The sequence below is a fragment of the Hyaena hyaena genome, unplaced genomic scaffold (assembly GCF_003009895.1).
Source record: "Hyaena hyaena isolate Hyena2069 unplaced genomic scaffold, ASM300989v1 scaffold_530, whole genome shotgun sequence".
NCBI lineage: Eukaryota > Metazoa > Chordata > Mammalia > Carnivora > Hyaenidae > Hyaena > Hyaena hyaena.
Window position 1 is genome coordinate 964,336 of NW_024081163.1, and position 16,028 is coordinate 980,363.

A 16,028-nucleotide genomic window follows, 5' to 3' on the forward strand; every position below is an offset into this window, starting at 1 on the left:
TTTTGTGATTTCACCTAATTCATCTGAATTCTTATGCATATTGGACCTGGTTTCTACTTTTTAATATTTTTTAAATGTTTTACATAGTTTCCAAATATGACTATTTTGTATTTTTCTCATGTAGGCCCATATTTTTCAAACTGCACCGTGATGCCCCAAAACACTGCAGCAGACTCACAAAAGGCACAGGAGAATATTGTATATTTTCAATGGTAACACAATGACATCAGTCACATACCACAGTGATTATTACTAAGTTGTTTGGACCTAACTACTTAATACATGAAACTCTTAGGTGTTTGTTTTTTTTTTTTTTTTCTTTTTCTGCCTATGAAGGTTGTGAAAAAATTACTGAGATATTGGTGTCATGAACCAAGAAAATTTGAGAATTCTTGATTTAGGTTAAAATTTAGTGATATTACAGTGGATAAAAATTAGTCATCTCCTTTCCTTCCAATTGATGTTGAATTTGATTTTATAAAAGAAAAAAATGCATGTAAACTCTTTTATCAGGGTCATGATAAAGTTCAGTGTTTCAAATTAAAGCCTCTTCTGTACTTCCAGTTAAGGAACGAGAGGTCTTGAGTGCTGTGTAAAATTTTCCTTCCTATCTGTATTAAGTTTCCCTTCTGATATGTCCTCAACATGTTTCCTTTCTCTATCTCTGTTAATTCAGATTAAGATTGGTAGGTGATTAAAGGAGGGAAAAAAAAGAATAAGAAAGAAAAAAATTTTTTAAACGCTAAATATTTAAAAAGACCCTTTAGCAAATTCTTCTTTGTAATTTATTACCTCACAAGTTTATGTAATAATCTACACTATTCCATTTATTAATGACAGACTTTTCAAGTTTATTTAATCATGCAGATTGCCTTGGCCTCTTTAAAAAGTTGGATATTTCTACATTGTTTCTATGGAAACACTATATGTTCATGTTATATATTTCATTTTCGAAAATGACACAACACAAGCATTATGTGCCCTTAAAAGTAACTAATTCCATTATAACATAACAATTTTATATTGTCTTTAAAAAGTAATTATTAGGAAAAATATAATATAATCTTTATGCTAATACTAACACCAGACTGAAAGAGAACAGTTCTCATAGTACCAAACAGATAAATGCCTTCCATTTTCACAAATGTCCTTTTAATTTCTTTGCTAATTCTAAGATACCTAACATTTTTTTTAAGATTTTATTTTTAGGGGTGCCTGGGTGGCTCAGTCGGTTGAGCATCCAGCTCTTCCAGCTCTTGATTTCACCTCAAGTCATAATCTCAATTTTTTTGCACTGACAATGCAGAACCTGCTTTGGATTCTCTTTCTGCCCCTCCCCTGCTCCGTGCCCTCTCTCTCAAAACAAAATAAACAAACTTAAAAAAAAAAAGAAATTTTGTTTTGTTTTTAAGTAATCTCTACCTCCAATATGGGGCTTGAATCACAACCCTGAGATCAAGAGTCACATGTTCAGAGTGCCTGAGTGGTTCATTTGGTTGAGCACCTGGCTCTTGATACTGGCTCAGGTCATGATCTCAGGGTTGTTAAATTGAGCCCCGTGGCAGGCTCTGCACTGAGCATGGATTCAGTTTGGGATTGGGACTCTCTCTCTCTCTCTCTCTCTCTCTCTCTCTCTCTCTCTCTCTCCCTCTCCCTCTCCCTCTCCCTCTCCCTCTCTCTCTCTAAAAACAAAACAAAATAAAACAAAAAAGTAACTGGCTGAGCCAGCCACCCCAACATACCTAGCATTTTTAACATCATGAATAATGGTCAATTTATAGTGTTAGTGAGCCAACAGAATGTGCTTCAAACAAAGAAGTGTTTCCAGAGTTGACTTTTATAGACATCATCATAATAGTAACGAATATGTATTACAGCTTATAAAGGACATTTATACTGTAACTATGACACTAACTTAGAGTGGAGGAGTCCCAAGATGGAGCAGAGAGGAAAGCAAAATCCAGTTGTTTCTCAAGATTCAAAGTAGACTTGAGATTGAAATTAATGTCTTTCTTAATGAAAGACATTAAGAAGTTGAATCTTATAACTATGTTTGCTTCTCTTTCATTTAGGATTTACCACCCAAAAGTTACTTTCAGAGTTAAGTAAAAGATAGCAGATGGAAATTTTAGTTTGAATAGTTAAAAGCACTTTATTCATTGCCATTTTATTTTAAGAAATATAGTTATATAATTAGTTTTAAGAAAAATTCCCTATAAAAGATAATTTCTGTGTGAAGTTACACAATGTACTATTGTTTGAAGCTATGAGAGTCATTTTATGTTTGATTCCTGTGTATACCAACTTAGACATAAAATAGATCACTGTAATATATTTAATAATACAGCCCCTTATAAAAAGTGATTTGAGTTTAGAAAGAATAAAGATGTGTATTCAGCTGTTTATTTTTCCCATATTTTCTCTTTGGTCTTTGAAATATAAAATACTTGTGGGACTAGACAGTGGTCTGTCATTGCACTGAACATGGCTTTTCCCTATTCACTTACTCCCGCCATCCTCTCTTTTTAGGTCATTTTCAATGTCAGGAAGGAAGAGTAACCTATAATATATGGGCTTAGCTGTACCAGGCATCATGGCAGCGCACTTTTGAACATCACAGCTCCCGAAAGCCTAGGCTCTGTAGCCATCATTTGCACCTGGCCCGATTCTCATATAGCATGCCCTTAAGAGGCGTAGCTTCTCTAGACAAACTCATGCTCTTGTTTGGTTCACAGTCCTGGAAGTTAATACGTTTGCTCATTTGTCTATAATAATTATTTCCATTTATATTTTTACTTAAGCATATGGCTTCCCCATACAATACTCTTAAAATTGTTTTTTTAATTCTTTGTATTTTTAATATTATTTAAGCTTTCCAACTTAATGTAAAAAGTCTTACATATGAAAGTTGATTTGATAACCTGACAGTTTTTACTGTTTACTCTGCATTTTCTCTTATGTTAGAATGTATAGCTGAAGGCAAGGAGCCTCTCCTAACCCAAAACATTTCCCCTAGTGCTGTTTTCCTTCTTATTTCTTCTCTTTTCCATTGCTTTAGAGATTATACTCTTCCCTAACATGATCAGGCCTGCATACATGTTCACTCACTGAAAACCCTGGGTAAGGCTGAACGCAAAGTTTAAGTGCATTCCTATTGTATTAATGATTTGTGTGTCACAGGTCATGTTTCACTTCCCAAAAATTCTGTTCAAGATATCATTTTTAACAGTCATAATTTTGTGCATCTTTACAAGGTATTATGCATAAAATGCTTTAAAAAAATAAGCATTTTTTAATGGTAAATGTCATCATCTCAATTTTATTCTATTAATATTACTATTAATTCTGATATTACTCATCACATTATTTTTTACTTGGGAAAAATATTCTAGTTTAAAAGCTATACAGCTTTTTTATAACTCAAATCTGAAGTATTTAGTCTTTGTCTCTAAGAAAGAAAGAGGTGCTATATGTAATTAAAAGAAAAGATTTAAAAGGCTGGCTCAATTGGTAGAGCATGTGACCCTTGATCTTGGGGTTGTGAGTTCAAGGCCCATGTTTGCTGTGGAGATTACTTGAAAATAAAATCCCTCAAAGAAAAATGTAATATTTTAGAGTTGCATGCCTTTTTTTTTTTTTTTTTTTACAAATAATACTGTATTTCCTTGGAACATCTAGTCCTTCTGAGGACACAAGGAAAACTTGAGAAAGGAAGACTTTGAAAGATAAAAACTAGCAGGAGGAACTTCAGAAGGAGAAAGCATATGGGTGGAACTGATTGGTTCCCTGGATACCAGCTGTCAGCTGTTAGATCAAAGCAGATAGGCTTTACTCTGCCCTGCAAATCTGTGTCTGGCCAATAGTCACACAGCATAATAGCCAGACTCCATCAGTGAGAGGCAGAGCAGAGAGACTTTTTGTTTTTTGGTTTTTGGTTTTTTTCCTGTTTCTTGTTGCTCTTTGGATGCTATCTACAGTAAAGATTTAGATTAAATTAATATTGCTGGCCATATGCTCTGTATATTATGGTTATATAGTGTCGTCTTGGTTGCTAGCTACTTTATAGATGCTTTGGTTAAGCGAATTGTTGCCTTAGCCACCAGCCACATTTGTAGTATAAGCTCTAACTTTTTAACATTCCCCCCACCTCTTCCTCTTCAGAAAACTGTTTCTTGGGTAAATATGATGAGTTATGCCACTAGGTTAGATTATCTAAATGTTGGTTAGCCTCTCAATCCCAAGGATACATTTATACTTCTCTTTCCATAATTGATTCATTCAAATATGGTTATAGATTGCTCACTTACCAACTAAGTGGTCTAGCTCTGGAATGCTGAGTCTTAAGATTTGAAAAGACCTAGAAAATATTTCTCCTGTCTTTAACCTCCACCATATATTTCTTGTTTTAACACATGTCACTCTGAAATTCAGGCAGTAATTGCTGTGCATTGAATGCCCACTTCTCTACTTTTAAAACAATCAACTGTTCTATGAAAGGCAGTATATTTCCAAATATTGTTACAAATGAGTTTACAAAGTTGTTTAATTCTCTGAAATAAGAAATAGATAGGATATGAGAACATTGAGCAACTTATAAGTGGAATAGAGAAGGGAAGGAAAAGGAGGTGAGGAAATTGAGAGGCACTATGGTTTCTGGAGCCTTCACTCAGGATTGGTCCTAGGAATGTAGCTGCTAAGCCCAGGACCCTGTGTTCTTCAGTTGAACTGTCAACATCTCCTAGAGTAAGCACAGTGAATAAAAAATTCCATCCAGAATTCACTTGCAGCTTACTGAACTTCTTGATCACTTTCCTGGGGCATATGCTATTTCAAAGTACTAAAAGCCATTTCCTGATATACAACTAGAGCAGTGATTAATTTGGGTAATCCTCTTACTGGACAAGAGAATCTTTGATAGGAAAATAGATAATTTGCAATTTTTAACTATCAGCTGAAAATTAAATATTAAATATAAGACCTGATAAATTTAAATTTACAGCCTAAAATTAAAGCTTATGGTTTGATGCTAAGAACCATCATATTTTGGGGATGCCTGGGTGTCTCAGTTGGTTGAGTTTCCAACTTCATGATCCCCTGTTTCGTGAGTTCTAGCCCCACATCAGGCTCGCTGCTTTCAGCACAGAGTCCACTTTGGATCCTCTGTCCCCCTCCCCTGTTCTCTCTCTCTGTCTCAAAAATAAGTAAAAAATTTTAAAAAAAGAACCATGATATTTGACTCTTTGATAAGCAAAATAAAAATCTCTACATAGTATACACCCATTTTAGAGAGTTTCAAGTAAACATGTATTGGAAATGGCATCTTTGTGATTTTTTAAGCATAGAAGATAGGTGACATTAAATTAAAAATTGGTATAGAATTTGCAAGCCAGTAACTCTAGATCTTTAAAAATAAAATACAATTGGTGTAGTTTTAAATTTGACCAATTAAGTTCTGCAGATCATCTGCATACTCCAGGGGATATGGACACTAAGTCACTAGAAGTTTGTTTTTGATTGTGCATATACTGACTAGTCTGGTGGACATTTTATGTTTTTGGTTATAAACTATAAGTCTTCAGATTTGAAAACACAGTAACTTTGTGTAACTCAATGTAATTATTTCAACAGGATTTAACTAAACTTCTTAGTAGTGTTTTACAGATTATTTTTTATTTTTTTAATTTTTTTAAAATTTATTTCTGAGAGAGAGACAGCATGAGCAGGGGAGAGTTAGAGAGAGAGGGAGACACAGAATCTGAAACAGGCTCTAGGCTCTGAGCTAGCTGTCAGCACAGAGCCCAACGCGGGGCTTGAATCCATGAACCACAAGATCATAACCTGAACCAAAGTCGGATGCTTAACTGACTGAGCCACCCAGGCACCCCAAGATTACTTTAAAAAAATTTTTTTAATATTTATTTATTTTTGAGAGAGGGAGAAAGATAGAATGAGTGGGGTAGGGCTCTGAGGGAAACACAGAACCTGAAGCAGGCTCGAGTCTCTGAGCTGTCAGCACAGAGCCTGACACGAGGCTCAAACTCACAGAACGTAAGATCATGACCTGAGCCAAAGTGGGATGCTTAATCAACTGAGCTGCCCAGGCACCCCACTTTACAGATTACCTTAAAAGAAGCTATGTCTAAGGGCCTTGATCATATAAAAAAGCCTAAACTCAATCATTTTTCTTGTTGACTTTGTTTAGATTATTTCCACTTGATTTGTATTTTCTATTTTCTACACCTAAAACCTACATTTCCCTTAGTCCCAAAGTATGTGTTTCAACATCCATCCTAAATTAGGCACATTGGGTTTAGAGTTATCCTATTGCTACTGATTAAAAAAAAAAAAAAAAATCTATGAACCTGCCAAGTGTGAGGTTAAAGGTTGGAAGGGGATTTTTATGCTACTGGAGGAAGATAGTTTAGCATAGTCAGAAGATTTGGAATAGATTGCTGATATAATCAGTTCTTGAGTGTGAAGTACCACACTTTCTAATAGAACATTTTAGAAGAAAATTAATAAAAGATAAATGCAAGGAAAAATGCATCTTCATGAAATAAAGAGTAATTTTAGCTGTTTATCCAAGGGCTTTAATTTTTACTTCATAAAAAATAGTGTTCTGAACTTATTAAACTGAAGTGAGCCCCACAATACCCTAATTCTTGGTTTTAAGAAGTCTGAAAGGCATGACCAAAATTAAGTCAATTTGTAATTCTTAGCACTTAGTTCAATTTAGAAGCACAGTTCCTTATACTTAGTAACTATTCTCTGTTGAATGAGTGAGTGAATGAATGCATGAATGTATGACTTGTCAACCACATTTAGCTGGCATGTTTAGTTTGTATACTACGCAATTTTAAACTAATTACTGGGCCCCACCAAAGTGCAAAATAGCCTTAAAAATAAAGATCCAGAACAAAGTGATGAGACTGTGGATATTTTTTTTATTTTGTTGTTTGTGGTTTGGTTTTTTTTTTCCCCAAATTTTCAACAATTAATGTTTTAGTTTTTTCAAGAAACATACTTGGCCAGAATTTATCTTAATATCAAATGTAAATTTGACTTATAATAATGAATATCTCACCTGTGATTCAAATTGCAGAGGCCTTTCTTTTACATTAAAGGCTACTTTTAAAAACTAATATAACCACACAACATTTCTAGGCTTAATTTAAAGGAAGTAGAATTTTCTCTTAACCTGTAGAAGCTGAATTGATGTTTTTGGCACGGATGCAGAGTAACCTCAGTTCCATTTGGTAGTGTTGAAAACGTTTTTTCTTTTCTGAAAAACAACAAAAGTATTAAATTGAATGACAACTTCCTTGTTGCAAATCAGATTATTTTATTATGATTACACATAATTATAAGAGTTGAATAAAGTTGTCTAAATCCTCCATGTAAGTGGGTGGTTTGAGCCTCCCCTCTCCAAGTATAATCATATTTGAATAACTTTGAAAAAAAATAACCATGTTAAATTATAAAAATAATCCCCTGCTCTTCCTGATAGGAACAACATATTGAACTGGGTGGAAGAACTGTGGCAAATGGAAGTTGACCCCTATGACTAATGGTGGAGATATCTGTCTAGGTGGGTCACATGGACTTAGTTATCTGCCCACTGGAATGACACAGTGGGGAGCTAGCTGATGAATATTACGGAACATCTGTGAATGGATCACAGCTATGCCTGACGTGAATCATTCCTCCCTCAAAAATCTAAAGTTTAATAGTTAAAAAATTCCAAACTCTTGTCACATAAACTGAGATTTGGCCTATTCTAGGGATTAGGAGGGAATGAATACAATACATATTCTAAGACATGTTGCCATAAGTTTTTGGCTACGTTTTAGGCCTCTAAACTTAGGAAAACCTATAAAACTTACTGAAAGAGATTAGTAGAGGAGCCTTGGGTCACTGCAAACAGTAAAATATACGTTCATCAGCTGCTCACCACCATCATGGAGGCTACAGGACTTGGTAATTCACCCGATCAGAGACATAGATTTCCCTATCTTGTTTAGTTAAAAGTTTGCATTGCATGATGGCTGAGGCACCTCCACCTGCAGAATTTCCAAGACTTTTAAAGGGATCTTGGAGGAAGCATTTGGTGTATGACTCTGAAGGTGACAATTTCCTTCAGTGAATGATCCTATTTCACATTGATTTCCCTAATATGAGATTAAAGTCTTTTCTTTAGGGTACTATTAAAAGCAACTGGGAAAAACAAAAAACAAAAAACAAAACTTAGGTTCATGCGGGTCTGGCTAGGTGTGAAGCTGTGGTTTCCTGGATATTGCTAATGCTGTTTTTACAACTCTTTGTGGGTAAATTTAGCTTACCTGGTTATAGAGACAAGGTTGGGGAGTTGGGGATAGTTTATGCTTTTATTTACAATTCCGGGAGTAACCTGCGGCCTCTATATAATCTGAAACATACAGCATTATTTTTAGTTTTACTTTTTCTCTGGTATCTTGGTATACTTAGCTTTTCTTCTTTAGATTCCTCGACACTAAAGAGAAAATGAGACTGCATAAGGTCTATTCACCAGGGATGTTTACAAATAAAAGTGTGTCTGTGTGTCTGTGTATTTTGTGAACTGTGAGCAAGTTGTGGTGGATATCTTTGCCAATAAATAATAAATACATATTTAGAATTTTACAAATTTTATAATGAGAGTATTTTTAGCTGTGACAAACAGGTCACATAGAATAATTTTTAAGACTGAGATAATAATCTTCTGAGTTACTGTTTCAAGAAGTATATATATACATATATATCTGTTTGATATATATGGTATAATCAACAGGAGGCCATCTCTATTAAAGCAAACAGACTAATGGATTGGAGTGCAAATGAGGCCCACTGTAATCTCTAAATTCTAGACTTTCTGGGCTTTTAGAGGAATAAATCTATAAATGGAAGAAAATGAATGAAATGTCTGAATGTGATGTGTTCCTCACAAAGATTAAATTGATGGGATTTGTCCTATAAAATATCAAAAAGTAAATTTGTCCCTATTATTTTATTTTTAAATAGATATGCTACCATTATTTTGCATTGAAATGTATATTCATACATTTTATCTGATTATATTTTGGGAAAATGAAGTTGAGGGGATTTGTTTTTTGTTCTTTTTTTTAAGGAAAGCAGGAAGAAGAATATACAAATGGTAATATTGTTTAAAATTGCCAATAGTTTCTTTTCTGAAGTGGAAAACAGTTATGTTTCTAAATATGAGAACAATAATTTTGCCTAAAATTGCAGTATAATGACCAGGACTTCTCTCCTTTTTAGAGAAGCAGTGAAGTATTTCTGGAACAGATCAGACAACAGCGATCCAGTGAGGTTGATCCCCCAGAGGAAAGCTATGCATACCTAACTTAATTGGAAAGTAAACTACTCTTCAATTAATGATGTGCTCCTTTTCTCAAGGTGTCCAAAGACAGGAGGCGGTGTGTAAAAGATTGGACGACAGCTCTATTGTCCAGAATAATTACTGTGACCCTGACAGTAAGCCACCTGAAAATCAAAGAGCCTGCAACACTGAGCCCTGCCCACCTGAGTAAGTAAGAGTAAGAAATAAGAATTACTTTCTTTAAGTGCAAAGAGAAAAACATTAGCTATTCATATTTGGAAACATCTTCCTATGTTATGAAAAGGGGATAAAGCATCACAGAAGGTAGATTTTGATATCCCTTTCACTGAGCTAAGATTTTTATTTATCTATAGGTTTCAGTTATTAACCCCTTAAAGGCAGGAACTTTAGTAGGTTGATCTGACACAGTGCTAAAAATTATATTTCATCAATTCTAAGGCACATATCTTTTCACTTTTTAAGATCTTGGAAGTTGAGATTCATCTTTCAATTAATAGTGTTAGTTACAATAATAATCAACATTTTTATCTTTCTTAATGGTAAATAGAATAATGGTATCTTAAATGCAATAAAACACATTAGATTGGTGTGCAGTCCTGTCTTTACCAGATATTTATCCTAAAGGCCTAAAGACTTTTGTTCTCAAATGTTTATTTTTGAGAGAGAGAGAGGGAAAGAGCATGTTCACACAACTGTGCACTTGAGTCAGGGAGGGGCAGAAAGAGCCAGGGACAGAGGATCCCAAGTGGGCTCTGCCTTGACAGCAGTGAGCCTGATGCAGGGCTGAAACGCATGAACAGTGAGATTATGACCTGAGCCTAAGTCAGATGCTCAACCAACTGAACCAACCAGCTGGCCCAAGACTCTTTTTTGAATGTTTATTTATTTTGAGAGAGAGAGAGAGAAAGTGAAAGAGTGCAAGTAGGAGAGGGGCGAAGAGAGAGGCAGAGAGAGAATCCCAGCACAGAACCTAATGCAGGGCTTAAACCCACGAATCCTGAGATCATGACTTTAGCTGAAATTGAGATTCGGTTGCTTAACTGACTGAGCCATTCAAGTGCCCCAGTAGAGCATGCAACTTTTGGTCTCAGGGTCATGAGTTCAAGCTCCACATTGGGTACAGAGATTACTTCTTAAAAATTAAAAAAAAAAAAAGGCAACGATTACATGAGAAAAGACAAAGCTACCCAGTTGCCCCGAAGATATATATTTTTTAATGTTTACTTATTTTTGAGAGAGAGGGAGAAACAGCATGTGAGTGGGGAAGGGGCAGAGAGAGAGGGACACACAGAATCCAAAGCAGGCTGTCAGCACAGAGCCTGATGCAGGGCTTGAACCTACGAGTTGTGAAATCATGACCTGAGCCGAGATCATATGCTTAACCGACTGAGCCACCCAGATGAACCTAAAGACATTTGATTTTTTAAAAAATTTTCTCTCTTCTGCCAATTATTGTTATAAATTTAACTCAAAAGAAGTGGGAAAACTATACTAACTATAAAAATTGCTTAAAAATCATGGGCAAAATTGTGTTCCTTCCCATGTTTCTGATAACTTTCAACATTATTTTCATATAATTGTGCATCTCAACCCATCAAGTTAATTTCCTGACACTCAGGATTTTAAGTATTATGTTTGGCATTTGATTTACAACATCTGAGTGGTCCTGGTCACATCTGTTCTATTTTGGCTTCAGCTTTTTTATTTGTTTAGGCTTAAATGCTATTTGAACACTGCTTGAGATTTCAGTGGTTTGTCATCCCATCCAATGTATTATGGGTGTAGATATTACACTGGAGTTGTTTATCTATCGACCTATGTATCTATGTATCTATGTGTCTATCTATCTTATATATATAATATAGATCAATCTGTAATATATATAATTATATTATGTAATCTATATAATATATATAGTTAAGGATAATTGAAATTCAAATTAACATACATAATTAAAATTAAGTTTCCTTTCCTTTTGTAATTCTAAGTTATTCATTGAGGCACCTGAGTGGCTCACTTAGTTAAATGTTTGACTTTGATTTTGGCTCAGGTCGAGGTTTCTTGAGATTGAGCCCCTGCATTGGGCTCAGTACTGACAGCACAGAGCCTACTTGGGATTGGCTCTCTCTTCCTCTCTTCCTCTCTCTCTGCCCCTCCCCAGCTCCTCTGCGTGCCCTTGCTTACTCTCTCTTGTGTGCTCTCTTGTGCATACCTCTCTCTCAAAATAAAGAAATAAACTTAAGTTATTTATTAACTTTATAAAAGTTATGTAATAACTTTTTTAAGTTTGGAAGTAAGAGAATGGAATTAGAAAAAGAAAGGGAATATGAAAAAAGAAAATGTAGGCCAACGATTCTTTTCAGAAAGAGCTAAAGATATAAAGAGCTTAAAATATTACTCTTTATTAATCCATATTTTCCTTATTTCCTTTTTAATTTCTTTTTTATTCCTTTGAATTGAGACTGAAAAAGAAAATCTCAATTCTTCAAATAGTTGTATATCATAAAATTCTCAGTAGACCTTGGTATTCTAGAGATAACAATCATTGAAAGAGTACTGAATTCAATAATACTTTTTTAAGATTATTTATTTATTTATTTTGAGAGAGAGAGAGACAGAGAGAGAGAGAGAGAGAGAGAGAGAAAGCAGGGCCGAGGCAGAAAGAGAGGAGAGAGAAAAGCCCAAGCAGTCTCCATGCTGCCAGTGTAGAGCCTGAGATAGGGGTTTGATCTCACAAACCCTGAGATCATGACCTGAGCCAAAATCAAGAGTCAGATGCTTAACTGACTGAACCACCCAGGCACCCACAGCAATATCTTAGATGAGTATGGAATAAAGGAAAGAAGATAAGTTTTTTTCAGATATGATGCAATAATCATATTTGTTTTTTGTAGTACATATTAAAGCATGAAAATTTTAAAACACAGATAAATAAAAATAAGAAAATTTAAAAACTTATAATATTCAAACTACCACTGTTAATATTTTGAAATACATATATTTTCAGTTTTCTATGTTTATATAGACACGTGTATATAACAAAATGGTATGATATGACTTACGATGCTTTGTTGTCATTTTCAACGTGTTTTGAATATTAAATATCTTCTAAAACACTCAGTAGATTTGTCACTGTGTACTTAATTGGCTTCCCACTGTTGAATAATTTTGACTGTGTCTTAGCTTTTGATCCCTTAAGATACCACAGCATTAACAACTTTTGCTGCTAAAACTTTGCTCTCTGTAATTATGCTCTTATGTTAAATGAATGGGAATAGAATTCATTGTTCAGGTATAAATATATTTTAGCCTTTGAAACATTGTCAGATTGTCCTTCAGATATAATCTGTGAATGTATATTCCCACTAACAGCATTTTAGAAATCATTTTCCTAAACTGCCCAACACTGGATATTATTGTTTTAAAAACAATCTTTGATTATTTTATCAGGAAAAAAAGGCTTGGCATCAAACCGTTGTTTTGTTTTATATTTCTTGGATTGCAGATAAGGATGAACATTGAAAAATTATGTGCAGTCGCCGTTTGTATTATTTATTTTTGCTTTTCTGATTCATGGTCAATCCTATACCATTTTTCTATTGAAGTGTTTCTAATTTTGTTACTGATTTCTATTAACTCTTAACTATTAAGGATATTTACTCTTTTACCTCTGTTCCAAATATTGTTTCTGAGTTTGTCATATGTTTTAGATATTTATATGGTGGTGTGATCTATTTTTACTTATAGAAGTTTTAAAATATTACATAGGAAAACTATCAAACTTTTATTTCTTTCATAGTTTAGGAAGGCCTTATCCACTCTAAGGTTGTACTTTTAAAGATTCTTTCAAAGTTTCTTTTTCCTTAAAGTTTATATATTTATTTTGAGAGAGTGTGTGTGTATGTGTATGTGAGCGCAAGCAGGGGAGGAGCAGAGAGAGAGAGAGGTAGAGAGATTTCCAAGCAGGTACCATGCTCAGAGTGGAATCCAATGTGGGGCTTGATCCCACAACCTTGGAATCATGACCTGAGCTGAAATCAAGAGTTTGGACCTCAACGGAGTCACCCAGGCGCCCCTCTTCTTTATTTGAAACATAAACTTTAATCTATTTGAAATGTATTACCCTACGTTGAGGAAAGGATCTGTATTTGTTTTCAAATTCCAAATACTAGGGTGCCTGCATGGCCCTGTCAGTTAAGTGTCTGACTCTTGATTTTGGCTCAGGTTGTAATCTCAGGTTTTGTGAGATCAAGTCCGTATGTTGGGCTCTGAGCTGACATCAAAGAGCCTGCTTGGGATTCTCTCTCTGCCCCTCTCCTACTGAGCACATGCATGTGCATGTGTGTGTGCATGTACACGTGCTCTCTCTCTCTCCCTCAAAAAAAAAATAAATAAATATTTTTTTTTAAATCTCAAATTTCCAGTACTGTTAATTTAACATCCTAAATGGTATTTTTATTATTTTTGTGAGCTTCAGTGAATTTATTTATTTATTAATTGTTTTAATGTTTATTTATTTATTTTGAGAGAGAGCACATGACTGGGGAGGAACAGAGAGAGGGGAAGAGAGAGAATCTCAAGGAGGCTCCATGCTGTCATTGCAAAGCCCTATGTGGAGCTCATTCTCACAAATAAGGTCATGAGTCATGACCTGAGCCTAAATCAAGAGACAGACACTTAATCACCTGAGCCACCCAGGCACACTGCTACATGGTATTTTTGAAGCTTATTTATTTATTTTGAGGGTAACAGAGAGAGCATGATCTGAGGAGGGGCAGAGAAAGAGGGAATCCCAAGCAGTCTCTGCAGAGTCAGCACAGACCCTGACAAGGGTCTCGAACACACAAAACCTTGAGATTATGTCAAAATCAAGAGTTGTTGAACTGACCAAGCCACCCAGGCTCCCCCAAACAGTATTTTTTAATAATAAATTATCTTTTTAAGTAGTAAAATGTTTTCAATGTCTCTTATTCATATTGGAGACTTTAAAAGCGGGATATGGAAAACTAGAGGGCAATAAGATTTATATTTGTGTTTTTGTAAAGAAAATGATAGGAGACTGGGAAGAATAGGTGAAAGAGGCATTGGTAGAGAAATATTAATAGTGTTTAGTTGGCAAACCTTAAAGGGCAGAGGAAGCTTTGCTGGGAAAAATTAATGTGCTGCTAGCAGCAACTCTTTTATGAGAAAGAATATAGTAAGCAAGATGGTGAGGTGACTAGGGACAGGAAGAAAACAAGAATTCCAGAGGCACTGAGTGAACATGGTGGGATTCCTGACAAAGGCTTAAATAATTGGAAAAAGGAAAAGGGAGGGGTTGATATTAAAGTCCATGACTGATAGGGAGCTAGTGCCCTACCATGAGAAAAGGAAGTAATGCTGAGTTGGAATCCGAAGAGAATGGCCAAGAGTTCAATTTTCACCATGCTATCTTTCTCTAGCAAGAATGTTTCTATAAATGGCCTCCTGTGAAGAATTCTTGGATATTGAATATTATTCCTGTATGATGCTATAGTTTTCAAAGTTGTAAAAACCAGAAGGGTGAAAACAATAGACTATTATACATTGTGCTAATACTGTGACCTCAAATTATAAAACGATTTTTTAAGCAACTGCAATGTGAAAGGCACTATGCTTTGAGAGGAATGGCTCGCTTGCCTAAGGACAATCTAATCAAGTGAATAAATATGAAAATAACTATAGTTAAGGATATGTTAATTACAATAAAATAGTTTTTAACTAAAGTGCTAAAGGATGTTTGGACTGGGGAGTTTTTACTTGTGGTCAGGTTTTATTTAAAATTTTGTTTAATGTTTATTTATATTTGAGAGAGAGACAGTGTGAGCGGGCGGAGGGGCAGAGAGAGAGGGAGACAAAGACTTCAAAGTAGTCTCCAGGCTCAAACTCATGAACTTCGACATCATGACCTGAGCCGAAGTTGGACACAACCAACTGAGCCACCCAGGCGCCACAGGGTTAGGTTTTATTTAATGATATCTTTTATGATATAATGTTTAACAATATATTAAGTCATTGTGCCTCACCCAGGGACAACTATAATCTATTATTTTAAGTTTAGAAAAGTTTCATCAGAGTCCTCTATAAAACTCCAAAATTTAAGGGCTGGGAATAATCACAGAAACCTCATAGGCCAATACATATCATGACCAGGTTATACTACTCTCTGGTGATGTTTTCTCATTATACATATATCACTAACATTATAAGTTACAAATCAAACATCTGGTGGCACCTGAATACTTTCAATACTTAATACTTGTTTGTTTCATTGACACAACCTCTACTTCCATAATTTCAGAGATGTTTATACATTTAAAAAAATTTTTTGATGCTGATTTATTTTTAAGAGAGAGACAGAGTGCAAGCAGAGAAGGGGAGGGGGTGGGCACAGAATCTGAAACAGGCTCCAGGCTCTGGGATGTCAGCACAGAGCCCGACGCAGGGCTTGAACTCACAAACCTTGAGATCATGACCTGAGCTGAAGTTGGGCACTTAACTGACCGAGCCACCTAGGTGACCCTACTTTTTTTTTTAATTTAGAAAAATCTCAACTGGGAGATGTTTAGGGCATAGAGTTTTATGCTTAGTATTAGTTTTACTTTCCAGTTAGCTGAGTACTGAGCAGATTTTT

General features: G+C 35.0%; 1 protein-coding gene across 1 annotated transcript in view; it reads left to right on the plus strand.

Annotated features, from left to right (window-relative positions):
• Nucleotides 1-16,028, plus strand: part of ADAMTS6 (ADAM metallopeptidase with thrombospondin type 1 motif 6) — a 131,067-nt gene that overhangs the window by 80,968 nt on the left and 34,071 nt on the right. The window contains exon 13 of the mRNA XM_039255521.1: nucleotides 9,433-9,562. Coding sequence (XP_039111452.1) covers nucleotides 9,433-9,562 — 130 coding nt within the window. The remainder of the gene's footprint in view (nucleotides 1-9,432; nucleotides 9,563-16,028) is intronic.